Genomic DNA, 13,656 nt, shown 5'->3' with positions numbered 1-13,656 from the left:
AGGAAAAATTGCATCAAAAGTGAGTGAAATAATGTTTTTTTCAACTTTCAATAAATACACATACAACAATAATTAAATTGCATAGACTGTTAAGAAAATAAAAAGTTTAATAAGGTGAGCATCTGCGGAAGCATGCATCTGAGATTTGATCATGCACCAATTGTAAGTGCAACTACACAACACAAAGGGAAGGGCTGGTGGAAGGAAACAACATTGAGTTTAGATATGAGCCATCGATTTTATTTTCAATCATCACTAGAAATTCTCAACTAATATATACACCAATGAATAAAGAAGAAGGATTAAAGAAACAAATGAGAAATTAATATGAAACTATATGGTCTCACTTGCACACTAAGGAGTGCAATGCCTCGGTCCTCTATTGGCACCTGTAAATATGTGAGAAGTACATATAAAACAATATTACAAATTTAGCCATGCAAATGCACGAGTCACCCAGATAGTTTGATATATGAATTAAAACAAACACTGATTTCAGTATGTATGTACTACCAAGTCCGAAGATGGCTAAATTTCAAAACACCTTCGACAAAAATTTGCAGTTTTATGTGCATATTATTCAACTTAGTAATAGATTCTCAAAATATTTTGGAACAATTAGCCAAATTTTTCAAATAAAAAATAGTTATATATCTAATGATGGATGAAATTATTAATAAGCATTCTTCTTCCATGTATTAATTTGGTTTATCCAAATGAAGGAATATAACTGGTTTGGCGCCCATCGCCCATAGCGTGTCTTATAACCGTAGGGTAGGAAAAACAGCTTTAGCGCGCACCCATCGCCTGGTTTGGCGCGGCGCGCACCGACCGCTCCAGCAGCCGCGCTAAAATGCAGCGCGCGCTCATTCTACAAACTGGAAATGTAGGCATTGGAAGCATAAAAACTAGATATATTGCATAGATTTTAAACGATACAAAGGTATTTTACATCGGAAACATAGATTGCATAATAATAAACGACAAACGATAAAAAACGAGATAGATTGCATAAAAAAAACTACTCTAAGTCGCTATCATCATCACCATTATCATCCTGGGCGGTGTCGTCCGAGGTATCTAGCCAGATGTCCAGCCACTGATCATCGTCCGGCGTGAAGAACGACTGCCCACCTGCTGCAAGGAGATCGGACTGCGCATTCGCCAACGCCTTCCGCCGACACTTGTCCAACCGCTCCTCGCGGCGCCTTCGCGTGTCCTCCTCGCGGCGCCTTGCCCAGTAGACCTGCTCGTAGGCGACGTCCTCCGGGTGGCGCCGGCGCCACTCCGCCATGACCCGCTCGTCCTCGTGGGCGACGAGGAGGCGGCGCTGCCGCTCGGCGTGCTCCGCATGGTCTTGCGCCATGTTCAGACGAGGCGGTGGGGCGACGTCGAGCGCCTGCTGGAGCGTGTACACATCTTGGAAGTTCATCTGGCCGCGCGGCCGGCTTAGGCGCCACGCCGCCACGTCGTACGCGCGGGCGGCCTCGTGCGCCATCCCGTAGGTGCCGAGGGCGAGCCGGAGATCGCCGGAGCGTATCTCTGAGTAGTAGCCGCCGTTGGGGCGCAGGCGGACGCCGCGGTAGCCGGACGCTCCTCGGCGGTGCGGCGGCATGGCGGCGCGTGGCAGAGAGGGAGAGGAAGAGGAGAAGAGGAAGCATGGAGAAGGCGTGTGGCACGCGCCGCACTTTATAGGCGCGCCGGAAGCGGGGCGCAAAAAATGGCGTGCGAGCTGGCGCCTTTTCACGCACGCGCACAAACGGTTCCCGCGCGCGCGTGTTTCCCGCCGCCGCCGGGGCGCGGCAAAACGCTCCGCGCGCGCTAAAAGCTGGGTTTACCCCGCGCGCGCGTCGTTTGGCGCGGCCGTTGGAGATGCTCTAAGTATCTATCAACTGTACTCATAAGATCAGGGTACACATACCATTCATAAAATGATTGTATGTGCGTGTACGTAAGCATCTATATCTGTATTCTGCTTCCAAAGAAATACTGCAGCGTGTAACAAATTAGTTTCTGGGCTGCTCCAGTACCCCCCCCCCCCCCCCCCCCCCCCCACACACACACACCACCCCTAAGTTCCTTCCATGCCTCATCACCATCACCTTGGCTCTGGCCATTCTCACCGTCCTAGCTGCCATGGCTGGCCACAATGTCACATGGCCGGCTCAGTCGGCCACATCGTCCGTTACTCTGGTGACGTATTCATGGAGTTATCTCTCTCTCTCTCTCTCTCTCTCTCTCTCTCATTTTCCGAGATAAGCTTGTGGAGATACTTGTGTGGCGCTCATGCTTCTGGAGATATTCGTCCCATGCTGTTTCAGAGCAGTTTATGTGCCTTCCTAGAAGACGATCCTATTTACGTTGCGTTGTCGCAATCTCCGACCTGTCTGAACAAGCGAGTGGACAATTCTGTATGCTTGGAGCACACCGTTTATATTGGAATATCTTGCACTGCCTTTTGTTAATATCTTAATTATTTGAATTATGAGGCCATGACACCGATCCTTTAGTGAATCTTTGCGGGAAGCCACTGAAGTTTTTGTATATTTTTTAAAGCATTAACCTCTGAGGGTGACTTCATAATGTCACATGTTGGAATCCCTTCCGCTGAAGTGTATAGGTAGGATCATTGTAGAACAGCCTTTTTCATCTCAGGCCCACGTGTACTACCACAAATATCTCTCCTGAGAATATTCGCCCATCCAGGATCTTCTTCATTTCTTGACCTGAAATAATTCTGCTTTGCTGAGACGGGACATTGGTTTAATTGATCTAAGTTACTCAGCTGAAATGGGCATTTTTTTTAGCTATATAGTTGCTGTACATGAGAAAGCTACTACTGCTTGACCATCCGCTGGTTCCTATTCCTTTCCCTTTTTGCGAACGACCATCCGTTGCTTCCTGACAGTCAGAATAGGTTAATTGAAGGACTAATTAGTTAGTGGTTCCGAAGGCTCCAAAGTGCATCTTCGAGTTGCAAGAAATCTCTAGGTTGCTTCTGCAGTCAGCCACTGATGAACCGTGGAAAATAAATTGGTTTGGCTTTGCCACGTCACCTTTTAGCAACCATGTGCAGTGTGAAATGGCATCAGCTAGTACGTACGAAGGGCTATAATACAGCCGGCAAAGCATGCAAAACCGATGAATACTAGGACCAATTTGTAGATGCATGCAAACCTCACAGTGCACTAGTAAACCCCTGAGTAAGTGTACGCTAATGGCGTGAGCCTGGCGGCTATCTATTTCTATTGCATACACAATCTGCAAAACCATGGACGACGGAAAGTACGCCGTAGATGTGGGAAATAATGTGCATATGGCCGTGTTTCTGACCAGATGGTACAAGAACACCAACAACAGAGATCAGACACCTTTTCCCAAAAGGAACAGCAAAACCTAGCGAGCCGTTCTTTGTTCCTCTCAAGTTCCAATGGATGTTTCTTTACTCACTCATGATCATGAGGCCAAAGATTTCTATGCAATCAATCAACCCATGGTCAAAAAGCGTCGAAGTTTTTCTGCTACCGTGGAGCCTCAGCCTTACGTACTGCATTACGTTAAATATCTTCCTAATTTGCTTTTATCCATTACGGTAGGAAACTATGTATCAGTAAATCAGGAGTAACTGAGCTGCTTGTTTATGTGTGTCACCGAAGCCTTCCAACATAGATCATGGAAGAAAGCATAGGGGGTAATACTAACGTATACAGCTCACAGCCGCAAAAAAAACGTATACAGCTCATACATACGTGTTTTTTTTTTGTGTGGAGACATACGTGTTGTTTCAGCTGCCCTAAAAAACTGCATTGTGACTGGCACGGCATTCAAGTATGCAACCGTGCAAATAATCGCTTGATAACTCCCAACGTGACATACATGTTTCACGTGTGTGACTGATAACCTGTGGTGTAGTTGTTGGTGAATGTTACCATGATCTGGCATTAATTCAACTGATGTCTGCAAGTTATACATGGTAATTCCTAAAAATAAACTTCTCATCTGATGATGTTTTGTGGTAGACCAAATGCTATATATTAAAGTTAACCATCCCTTAAAAGGCCATTCTTACAAAAAAAAAACACTGGTCCTTGGGGAAATCGAAAATGAATTCATCATGCAATCGATGACAGTAGCAGCGAAGATCGATGCCACCTTTGGACCCCCGAAACACCATCCGAGCAAGAGAAATATTGTTCATGCAGCACCTGGGAGGGAGCTGATTGGAGTGAGAATATGACAGTGACGATGATCTGGCAAATAGAATAGTGTCCGAGAAGAAGAAGGCAGTGAAGAGGGTTGGACGACCACCCCAAATTTCGCCAGACATATGTTGGGGGAAATGCACTGACAAGATCACAGACGACACTGAAGTTGGCGAAATAGGAGACTGAGTCATAGAATCAAGTCACCAAGGGACGTCGGCCATTCTGCCGAAAGACACCTTCGAAGACCGAATGCATGACAGGAAGACAAAACCAGATCCACCGATCTAGGCGACCACCATCCCTCTCAATGCTACTGGCGAGAGACTCACCGATGAGGTGGACCAGGAGTAGAGGAAACCTTGTTCTTAATAGGCACAACGCCGAAATTGCCACCGCTGCGCCACCGTTGGGAGGATCGTAGCACTACTATTAGGATACCTAACTATATCACCACATCGCAAATCCGTGGTCCCCGCCCCCTCTGTCGCCGAAGCGGCAAACGAGAGAGGATGAGACCTGAGGACTCATCAGTGCGGAGGGGGATCGATGAATCAGTGGAAAATATGGTTACAAGAGGAATTTTCATTCTGGGTCGTAACATCTGAAATTTACAGGAGCTATATTTCGACACTGGTTTGAGCCTCTTAATTGGACGCATGACCAATGGGGGGAGAGGGAGTTGTTAACCTTTTGTGGCTCAGCGGTTGCTATAGCTCTCCAGCGTTGCCGGTGTGGCTAAGCTGGTGTTACCGGATAACTTGAAGTGTACAAAATTTTCCCTAATATATCCATGCCAGGAATTGGGAGAAAAAGAGTCTACCGAGAAGATAGGCACTTTGTGTCATGGATGTTGATGATTATCCTGTCCTTTGTTTAAGGCGCTACCATGGCTGTGATTGATGAGGAATAGTTTGTGTGTGCCAATGGAGTCACACACCATAAGGATGCACACCTTTTTGGCTTCCATGTTAGCACTATATAAACCCATCCCAGCTCCAGCTCCCTTCATGCTCTCAAGCAACTACCTCGAGTAGTAAGCTGACACTTCTTCTCTTCCCATTGAACCATCTATTTTGTCTTCCTTGCGAGGGCTATATAAACCCATCCAACCTCAAGGGAGGTAGAAGTTGAAGCTTAGCTATTACCCAAGCTAGCTTGGTAGAACTATCACATTCTGATATCCTCACCAACTCCAGAGCTAATTAAGATTTTGCAATGGGTGGTCTCTCCCTTGAGCACCCGTGGGCCTTTGCCTTTGGCCTCCTAGGTATACTGCTGTCCACCTGAATAGTTGAGTATCTTTTAAGAGTTCTTATTATTTCCTTTTCATTTTCTTTTCATTCTGATTTCACAATATGTTTTGGCAAAACTAATACTCTTAGGCGTCCCCTACTTGGGGAAGTATGTTGTGTATCCAAGACAACAATTACACTATATAGCTAGGTAGTGCGGATTGCACCATGGGATACCTGGGATCCTTCCTCTTTTGAGTAAACTAGTATATCTAGAATAGTTCATTAGTCGTTGGAGGTGGCGAACAAAAGGGAAAGCAAGATGTATAATAAACTAACTAAAGCAAGATGTATAATAAGCATGGTGTTGTGTCACGCAGACAAGTTACTGAAAGCTCGCTAAGTGGGGATTAATTGTACTTGTAATACGTACACGTGTCTCCTTGTTCTCGCTGCCTAACTGTCATCGTACTGCTTCCATGCAGGCAACGTCATCTCCTTCATGACCTACCTGGCCCCACTGTAAGCCTCTCGATCGCGCTCAACATCGTTTCTCTCTCTAGCTTAGTTTCACGAGAAACTAATGGTGCATGGGGGCATGGGATGCAGGCCGACGTTCTACCGGATCTACCGTAGAAAGTCGACGCAGGGGTTCCAGTCGGTCCCGTACGTGGTGGCGCTCTTCAGCGCGATGCTGTGGATCTACTACGCGCTGCTCAAGTCCGACGAGCTCCTGCTCATCACCATCAACTCTGCCGGCTGCGTCATCGAAACCATCTACATCGTCATGTACCTCGCTTATGCGCCAAAGCAAGCCAAGGTACTCATAACTCAGCTGCACACATGCATGCATGTGTCCACCCTTCTTCATAGTTTGGGCATTTTGAGTGAACTGGTTTGTGCTGACACAAAATGCGTGACATGCAGCTCTTCACGGCGAAGATCCTCCTCCTCCTGAACGTGGGTGTGTTCGGCCTCATCCTACTTCTCACGCTGCTGCTGGCGGGGGGCGAAAAGCGCGTAATCATGCTTGGGTGGGTCTGCGTCGGCTTCTCCGTCAGCGTCTTCGTCGCGCCCCTCAGCGTCATCGTGAGCACCTGCCTGGCCTCTCTCACACATATTAGTTTGTGGTGATCCACCATGATTGATTGATTATAATCGATCTATTTGTGCAGCGTCTTGTGGTGCGCACCCGGAGCGTGGAGTTCATGCCCTTTTCACTCTCCCTCTCTCTCACCGTCAGCGCGGTCGTCTGGTTCCTCTACGGCCTCCTCATCAAGGACAAATATGTTGCCGTATGTGAACAACACAAATTATCTCTCAATTCCAATCTCAAACTTTCTATTTGACTTTAGTGTTGGTGTTGAACATGCAGCTTCCCAACATCCTCGGGTTTGCCTTCGGGGTGATCCAGATGGGGCTCTACGCTCTCTACTGCAACGCCACGCCCAGGCCGGCGCCAAAGGAGGTGGATGCACCCATGCCAGAGCACGTCATCAACGTCGCTAAGCTCGGCCCGGCAGCTGCCATGGAGCTCAACACACCAGCTGCCGTCCGGCCACCAACCATGGAGAACATCGTGGCTTGTGCCAGCGGCCAGACCAAAGAGATCAGCCAGCGTCGAGAAGGTTGACATGGCTACCAATGTCGAGCATGCCTAGGCAGGCAGGCCCCATGCAGCCAGAGCCTCTCCTGGGGCCGGTGTGGTGGAGAGATTCTTAGCACAAATGATACTGTAGTTTGCTATAGCTACTGTAGCTATTTGGGCTTGCCTGAGACCTTTGCTGATCCAGGTTCCATGCACGCATGCATGAGGATGGGGGCGTGTGATTTCCACCGTTAATGTTCCTTTTCTTGCAAACTGTTACTGTTCCTAGTTGCTCGTTGTAAGGGTTATTTTATTTTGGTAGTATTCATTGGCATCGACTGTCCGATCACTTCGAAGCAATAATCTTGTTATAAAAATTACCATTTTCTTGCGAACCAACGTGTGGTTGGATGGTTAGGAGGACGGTGGTATCCCCAGCCCACCATAAGATTTTCGATGATGCGTGTCAGTGAAAGAACACGTTTTCGTCGACTAGGATTTCTTGGACTGAATCCGCCTTTCCAAGAGCATAACTTCATCTCTTGGAGTGCAATGTGAGTAATAGAGTGTCTTTCTTTTTAGAGGAAAGCAAGCAGTGCACATGTGAATGGGATGGGTCTTTATTGCGTCCGACTCATCTCACCTTACTTCTTTTCCGCAAGACCTTTTCTTTATTTTCGAGGCAATTTTCCACGAGAGCTGAGATGGAAGAAGCTTTCGCCTAGAACGTCTGCTGTAATGGGCCGCCCATTTGTGCACACTTAAAACAAGGGAAATCGGGAAGAAGGGAGCAGGAAACTGAACCCAGATCCTCATTGTTGGGTAGCGCTGGTACGTAGCCTTTGAGGGACTGTTGAGTTCATGGTGAAATACATGGCGCGATCAACTTGAGTGAAAATAGACAGTTTTTTCGGTGGTTTTCCCGATATTTTCATGTTTTTAATAGTTTATCTTTTTTTCTCTTTTTCACTAGGTTTATTTTTTCTTTCTTTTTCCTTTGTTTTCTTCGGTTCTCTATGTTTCTTTCTTGGTTTTCACTAGATTTTTTTTTCTTTTCTTTCTTTTATCTTCTTCTTCATCGGTATTATTTCTTTCTTTCTCGTGTTTACTTGTTTTTCATTGTTTTTTTTGGTTTTCACTGTTTCCATTCTTTTGCATTGATTTTTTTTTTCAGATTTACATTTTTTTTGTTGAAGCAAGAGGGGCCGGCATGCTGCTGTGGCAGTGGACGGCGCTTGGAATCCCAATCTGCTCTCCTGCTAAATCATCACTGTGGAGAGCTCTTGCACATGGTCTGGATTTGATCCATCAGATTCTCTTCGAGCTGTAGGTTTTGTGCCAAGTCGTTTGCTAGATTATAATAACCCAAGCGCTGCAAATACCCGATGACACAAAATAAGGTGCCTACAAAACAAATCCCATACTGAGGTATAGTACGGAAATTTTGATTAAATTCTCCCACAACTAAATGCTTAAAGAACACTCAGGAGCTGATATATCTCCTTCCAGAGCCGGTTAACAGCACAAACCCCCCATCTAACAACTACACAAGATCGATCACTCCAAATTTGCCAATGAAGCCGAGGGATCATATGTGGAAGAAACCTTCCTAAGGTATGGTGAAAGTTAACGTTGATGCAGCTTTTCATGCAGACACAATCTTGGGAGCAAGTGGAGCTGTTGTTCGAGATGACAAGGGAGATTTTATTGCTGCGGCTTCTTGGTTTATACCGCATGTTCGGGATGTTGATTTGGCTGAGCTCATGGCAATACGGAATGGTATTTATCTTCTGTCAAGTATTGGATGCACTAAAATAGAGGTAGAATCAGACTGCTTGTTTGTGGTCGAGCCAGAAGAAACCGCAGTATGACATGTTGATGAGCACGCTGCTACTCCACTCAGCGAACCACGGTAGCTATTGTAGTTCCAGGCTTCCAGCTGAACTGGCCATGGGCTAACGGGCGGCCTTTTCCCTCCTACCTTGTCGAGGAACCTAAAGAATGCCTCTGATGACCATGTGTGGTCGTTGCTGGCACTTGGTCTGTTGGCCTTTTGCTTCGACTGCGCTCAAGCCAATATCTTGGCTCCATTTGTGACGAGCACGATCTGGCGCCCTCCCTCCACCGACCGCGCCAGGAGTTGGGAAAATATCTCATGAATGCGCCACTGAGCCGGACCACAGGGCACAGGGTTTTGAGCGGAATAGAACTAGCATGATCATAGACCTACTACTACACCGGGACCAACAGCTCGCTGATCAACCGGAAAATAAAACTACTAAAATTAAATTGTTCTAAAAAAAAGTTCTTCAACAATGGACGCACATCTGCTTGAACTTGAGACTGGAGCCAGAAACGATTGAATCACAAAGTGCTCCTGAATGTTGGAACCCAAGCCGTCAAATTCATCTCATAGGGGATGTTCTTGTCTATGTACTGGAGCCGAGAATCCGAGAATGACCTCACGATCTCCATGAAGCGTAAGTCGAGCCAGAAGAAACTGCAGCCTGAACTGATGAGGACCTCTCAGCGAAACACACTAGAATGAGCCTGCCTCGCTTCGTCACTGGCCTGTTTCCGCCCTCCTTGTCCAGGAACAGCGAGATTGCATCCTTGTCGATCACTGCCTCTGGTCGTTGCTGCCACTTGGCTGTTTGCTTGGACCAAGCTGACATCTTGTTACCATCCGTGACGAGCACAATTAGGCTCGTGTCCACCGACGATGTCGCCAAGAGATGGTTGACCCACTCTTTGCGGCCAAAGCTCTCCGGTAGCATCGTCACCGTCAAATGCGCCGTTTTGACATGGAGCTTGAGCACGTAGGCCGAGGTGTTGCTCATGCACAACCAGTGCACAGTGCCGCCAGTGACCAAGGCCCTGCCGAGGCCTCCCTGCAAGTAGCTGCCAGACAGGTTAGGAGCCCACACCTCGGTGCAGCTGCCCCACACGCCGTGCTCCGATGAGAAAGTCAGGAGCCGAAGGTGGCGTCGATGGTGGTGTTGTGAGAGCTCTAGGTATGCTATGATCACTTGAAAATGCCGGCCGACGGCGGCCACACCCTCCTTGTCGTTGACCCCGATGAGCAAGACATAACTTATGCACCCAGCGTCCACATGGTCCACACCCACAGGGAAGGCCGGTTGAGATGGCAAGGTCTGGCTGCTCCGGGTGGCCGGGTCGCACACGCGGAGCTCTTGGTCCACGCGGGTGAGGACAAGCCCTGTCGGGCGACGCGAGGGGTATACCGCCGCTGGAGACCCTGCGCAGCCTGGTGGCGTCCTGCACTGTGGTGTCGACCAGGAACACATATGCGTCGTACGTGAAGATCAGGTGGCCGTGCAGGAGGGAGGGCACGAAGCGGTCGCCGTGCCGGAGGCGGAGGCGGCCGCGGAGGCCGGTGTCATCCTTGATGCGCAGCGCATGTCGACATACGTAGAGGCGCAGCGCACGAGGGTGGCCGGGTCGCTGCGCGTCGCGATGTCCACCAGCACGTCCAACGGCTGTCGTCTGCCGCCGTCCTGTTGCAGGTTGAGTCCGCGATCTGGCGGCGGCGCCGCCGCCACCTGCCATGGTCGATGGATGACTCTAGGTGGGGAATTCAGTCTGGGACAAGATCCGATCAGTCCCGATCGACGTCGTACAATTAGCCTAGGGCGAGGGACAGCCTTTGCTCCGTTTCTCCTACGCTAATAATGTGGGATTAGAGGAAAAAACTGCGATTTGTTTTCTAATTGTTGTGTCTCTCCGACGCTAATAATATGGGATTGGTTGTTATCTAGCCCCATTAAGACTCTATACGTGGTGGTATCCTAAGAAAATAATTACGGATTCTTTTCATAAGAAAATATTGCTTCCAACGTTATTCTGATTTGCTTTTTTTTACATATAAATGCAATCACAGATTTTTCTTTTTGCGAAAATGATGGAGATCTATTATAAAAATTCAGCGGAACTACAAAACATCTCAAACATAATAAAAACTACATTGAGATTGCAGGACCCCCAAACAATCAATACTACCGTCAAAACGAGCCGCCAACTCGCCGATGTTGCCTCTACGATACCGGAGTCGGCTTGACCTTGTCGATGATAGTGAGGAATTCTTCGTGCACATGTCCCTAAGGACGAGCGCCCTCAATCCGCAATCATCGCATTGAACCCTTACATAGATCTGAAGCACCTGACACCAAAATTCGCCACAAGACTAGAAACCCTAACCTCACCGCCCCAAAAAGATGGCAGGAATCTACACCGGAGCTCCGTCGACTACGTCCAAATAGATGTACTCGAGGAGGATCAAAGCCCGCAAGACAAACTCGAAGAAGTAGCACCACCATCTGCTCGAGCACCGTAGTTGCAAGGACCGGAAATCCCTAACCTAAACTCCTAGCTGGAGCAGAGGTGCCGAGATTCCCTTCCCCGCCACCGTCCGCCGGAGCGGCAAGCAGAGGGAAGGCGAATCTATGGTCTCGTCATTGTAGTTTGGAGAGAAGAGTTTGCCCTAGCCGCCTAGGGTTAGGGAAGATAATAACTGACTAAGTACAATCGCAGATGGTCATTTACAAACAATGGTCTCGAATTTTTTAAATTTAAATTTACTTTCTTGTGAGCGGTATTTGCTTTCATGCAAATATTGTAATGATTGTTTTCGTGTCTGCGTGGATTAAAAAGAAATTTGCTTCCATAGTGAAAGAAAAGTTTGCCGTTCCCTCAAAAAAAGAAATGTTTGCCTCAATTTAATACACTACTACATTTTTTCAATAAGAAATACAATAGAAAACACATCTTACACATAATCAGATAATTCCATCAGCGAAACTATTGCCTCAAACCTACAGTTTTCACGAACTGCAGCTGAGCGTGGCTTAGATGGTTAGATTCCTTGTGGTGAATCCAACCCACTAGGGATAGTCCTATACTTAGCACCGTGATTGATTTCAGGCTTTCCGACGTTGTTCTTCTGGTGGGAGAAGACTTCCCCATTGACTATGTGCCGTCTGTGCTGACTTCGTGAATCTGAAGACGTGATGTCGGCTCTGTATATCAGAGATACTGATAGGAGTAGGGTGTGCCTACATGTGTTCATAAGAGTGAGTATATGTGGGCATCTACTATTCTACTATGTTAAACAACCTTGATACAACTTAATTTTATTTGCATAGAACACTTAACTATTTCATATGTCATGATTATACACTCTTCATCCGATTTGGTGATGTGCCTCTAAATAAATAAATTTTGTCAAATTTTTTTTGTTAGACTCCACGGGACCACAAACGCCTCCAAGGAATAAAAAAGGGCACTGCGGTTTCCTTTAAGGGCTCCGGTGGTGTCGGTTCCTATTGGAAATATGCCCTAGAGGCAATAATATTGTGTTATTATATTTTTATATTCACAATTAAGAGTTTATAGTCTATGCTATAACTGTTATGATCCTGAAATATGCAATTCAGTGGAAAACTCATATGCACGTGTGGAATGATAAACGGTAAAATAAGGAGTCTCGCCTCTGAGACTAGCTCAAATGTTGTTGGTGATCATTTTTTCTGCATCTTAGGATATCTTTAAGTGTATTGATAGTCCTAAAACAACATTGAGAGTACGACTATAGAAGAACTATTATATTAAATCATCCCAAACTTAAATGTTATACTTTGAAATTATATTGTCAGAAGTCAATTGTTATAACACGGAGTGTTAACATGTGATTTAGTTTCTTAGACCATGAGAGTATCATAGTGATAACTTATATGTTCAAACGTCGTCTGTAACATGGTGATTATAACGATAACTTATAGGTTCATCAGGAAGTTCGGCAAGGGACTAGATACCTCTAGAATGGAATATGCTGCTCCAACGATGAACAGATATTCTTAGGCCCCTCTTGGTGTGACAGCGTCCATCATTGTCTGGCCAAACATAGGTGACTATGCCATTGGGATGCCGAAACATGTCAACGACAAAGAAGAACATAACCGGTAATGAGGAGACCGATATAGTGAGCATGTGTATGACTCAAGCGGATACTGATATATCTCTCGTCGTGTTTTGTAAATTATGGCAAAGCAACAGAAATAGCATAGGATAACCAGAGGTTCACTTGAATGTCATTCGTTCACTCATAGGGATCGATATGGATGTCCACGGTTCAGCTATCGATCACTAAACGAAATGTGTTGTGTTCATGTCTATGTTTTACCGAACAACATGGAGCCTAGAGAAAGGAAGAGGGAACAATGGACCCGGGGCCCCAGCAACGTAGCCAAGCGGGAGGAGCCTACCTCACTGCCGATGCAGAAGCCGACCGAACATGGCAACCCGGACAATCTGGGCCAATACTGGCCTGGTCGGGCCTAGATGGGACCGCGAAGTCCTCCCGCCATGCTGCAAAATGTCGGTTCCCAACGCCGCCGCCGCCCGGAGACCGCTGCCGCCCAAAAGGGCCTAGATCTAGGCCTAGCGAGCGCCGCCAGCCGAGCTCCCACACCACCGTGTCACTTCCCAGCCAACGGCCTCGCCCCGCAACTAAGGCACCCGAGGCCCACTGGAACCACCCTGCTAAGCCAGACCGTCACCGGCTGAGCCACTCCGCCACCAGAAGGAGCCCATTGCCCCTACCGTGTGCCTGAGG

General features: G+C 47.3%; 1 protein-coding gene and 2 pseudogenes across 1 annotated transcript; 1 reads left to right on the top strand and 2 right to left on the bottom strand.

The window, feature by feature from the left end:
- Window positions 1–789: 789 nt before the first annotated feature.
- On the bottom strand, window positions 790–1,615 carry LOC147963107 (uncharacterized; annotated as a pseudogene).
- A 3,612-nt stretch (window positions 1,616–5,227) lies between these two features.
- On the top strand, window positions 5,228–7,397 carry LOC125515806 (bidirectional sugar transporter SWEET14). Its single transcript, XM_048681310.2, is given in 7 exon segments — window positions 5,228–5,472; window positions 5,923–5,959; window positions 6,047–6,257; window positions 6,365–6,526; window positions 6,613–6,732; window positions 6,813–7,052; window positions 7,054–7,397. Coding segments are annotated over 7 exon segments (867 nt in total). The 5' UTR covers window positions 5,228–5,420; the 3' UTR covers window positions 7,099–7,397.
- A 1,992-nt stretch (window positions 7,398–9,389) lies between these two features.
- On the bottom strand, window positions 9,390–10,595 carry LOC147963106 (uncharacterized; annotated as a pseudogene).
- Between the last annotated feature and the right edge of the window lie 3,061 nt (window positions 10,596–13,656).

This window comes from Triticum urartu, chromosome 6A (assembly GCF_056163025.1).
Source record: "Triticum urartu cultivar PI428250 chromosome 6A, HENAU_Tu73, whole genome shotgun sequence".
Taxonomy (NCBI): Eukaryota; Viridiplantae; Streptophyta; class Magnoliopsida; order Poales; family Poaceae; genus Triticum; species Triticum urartu.
This window is presented reverse-complemented; position numbering and strand designations above follow the sequence as displayed.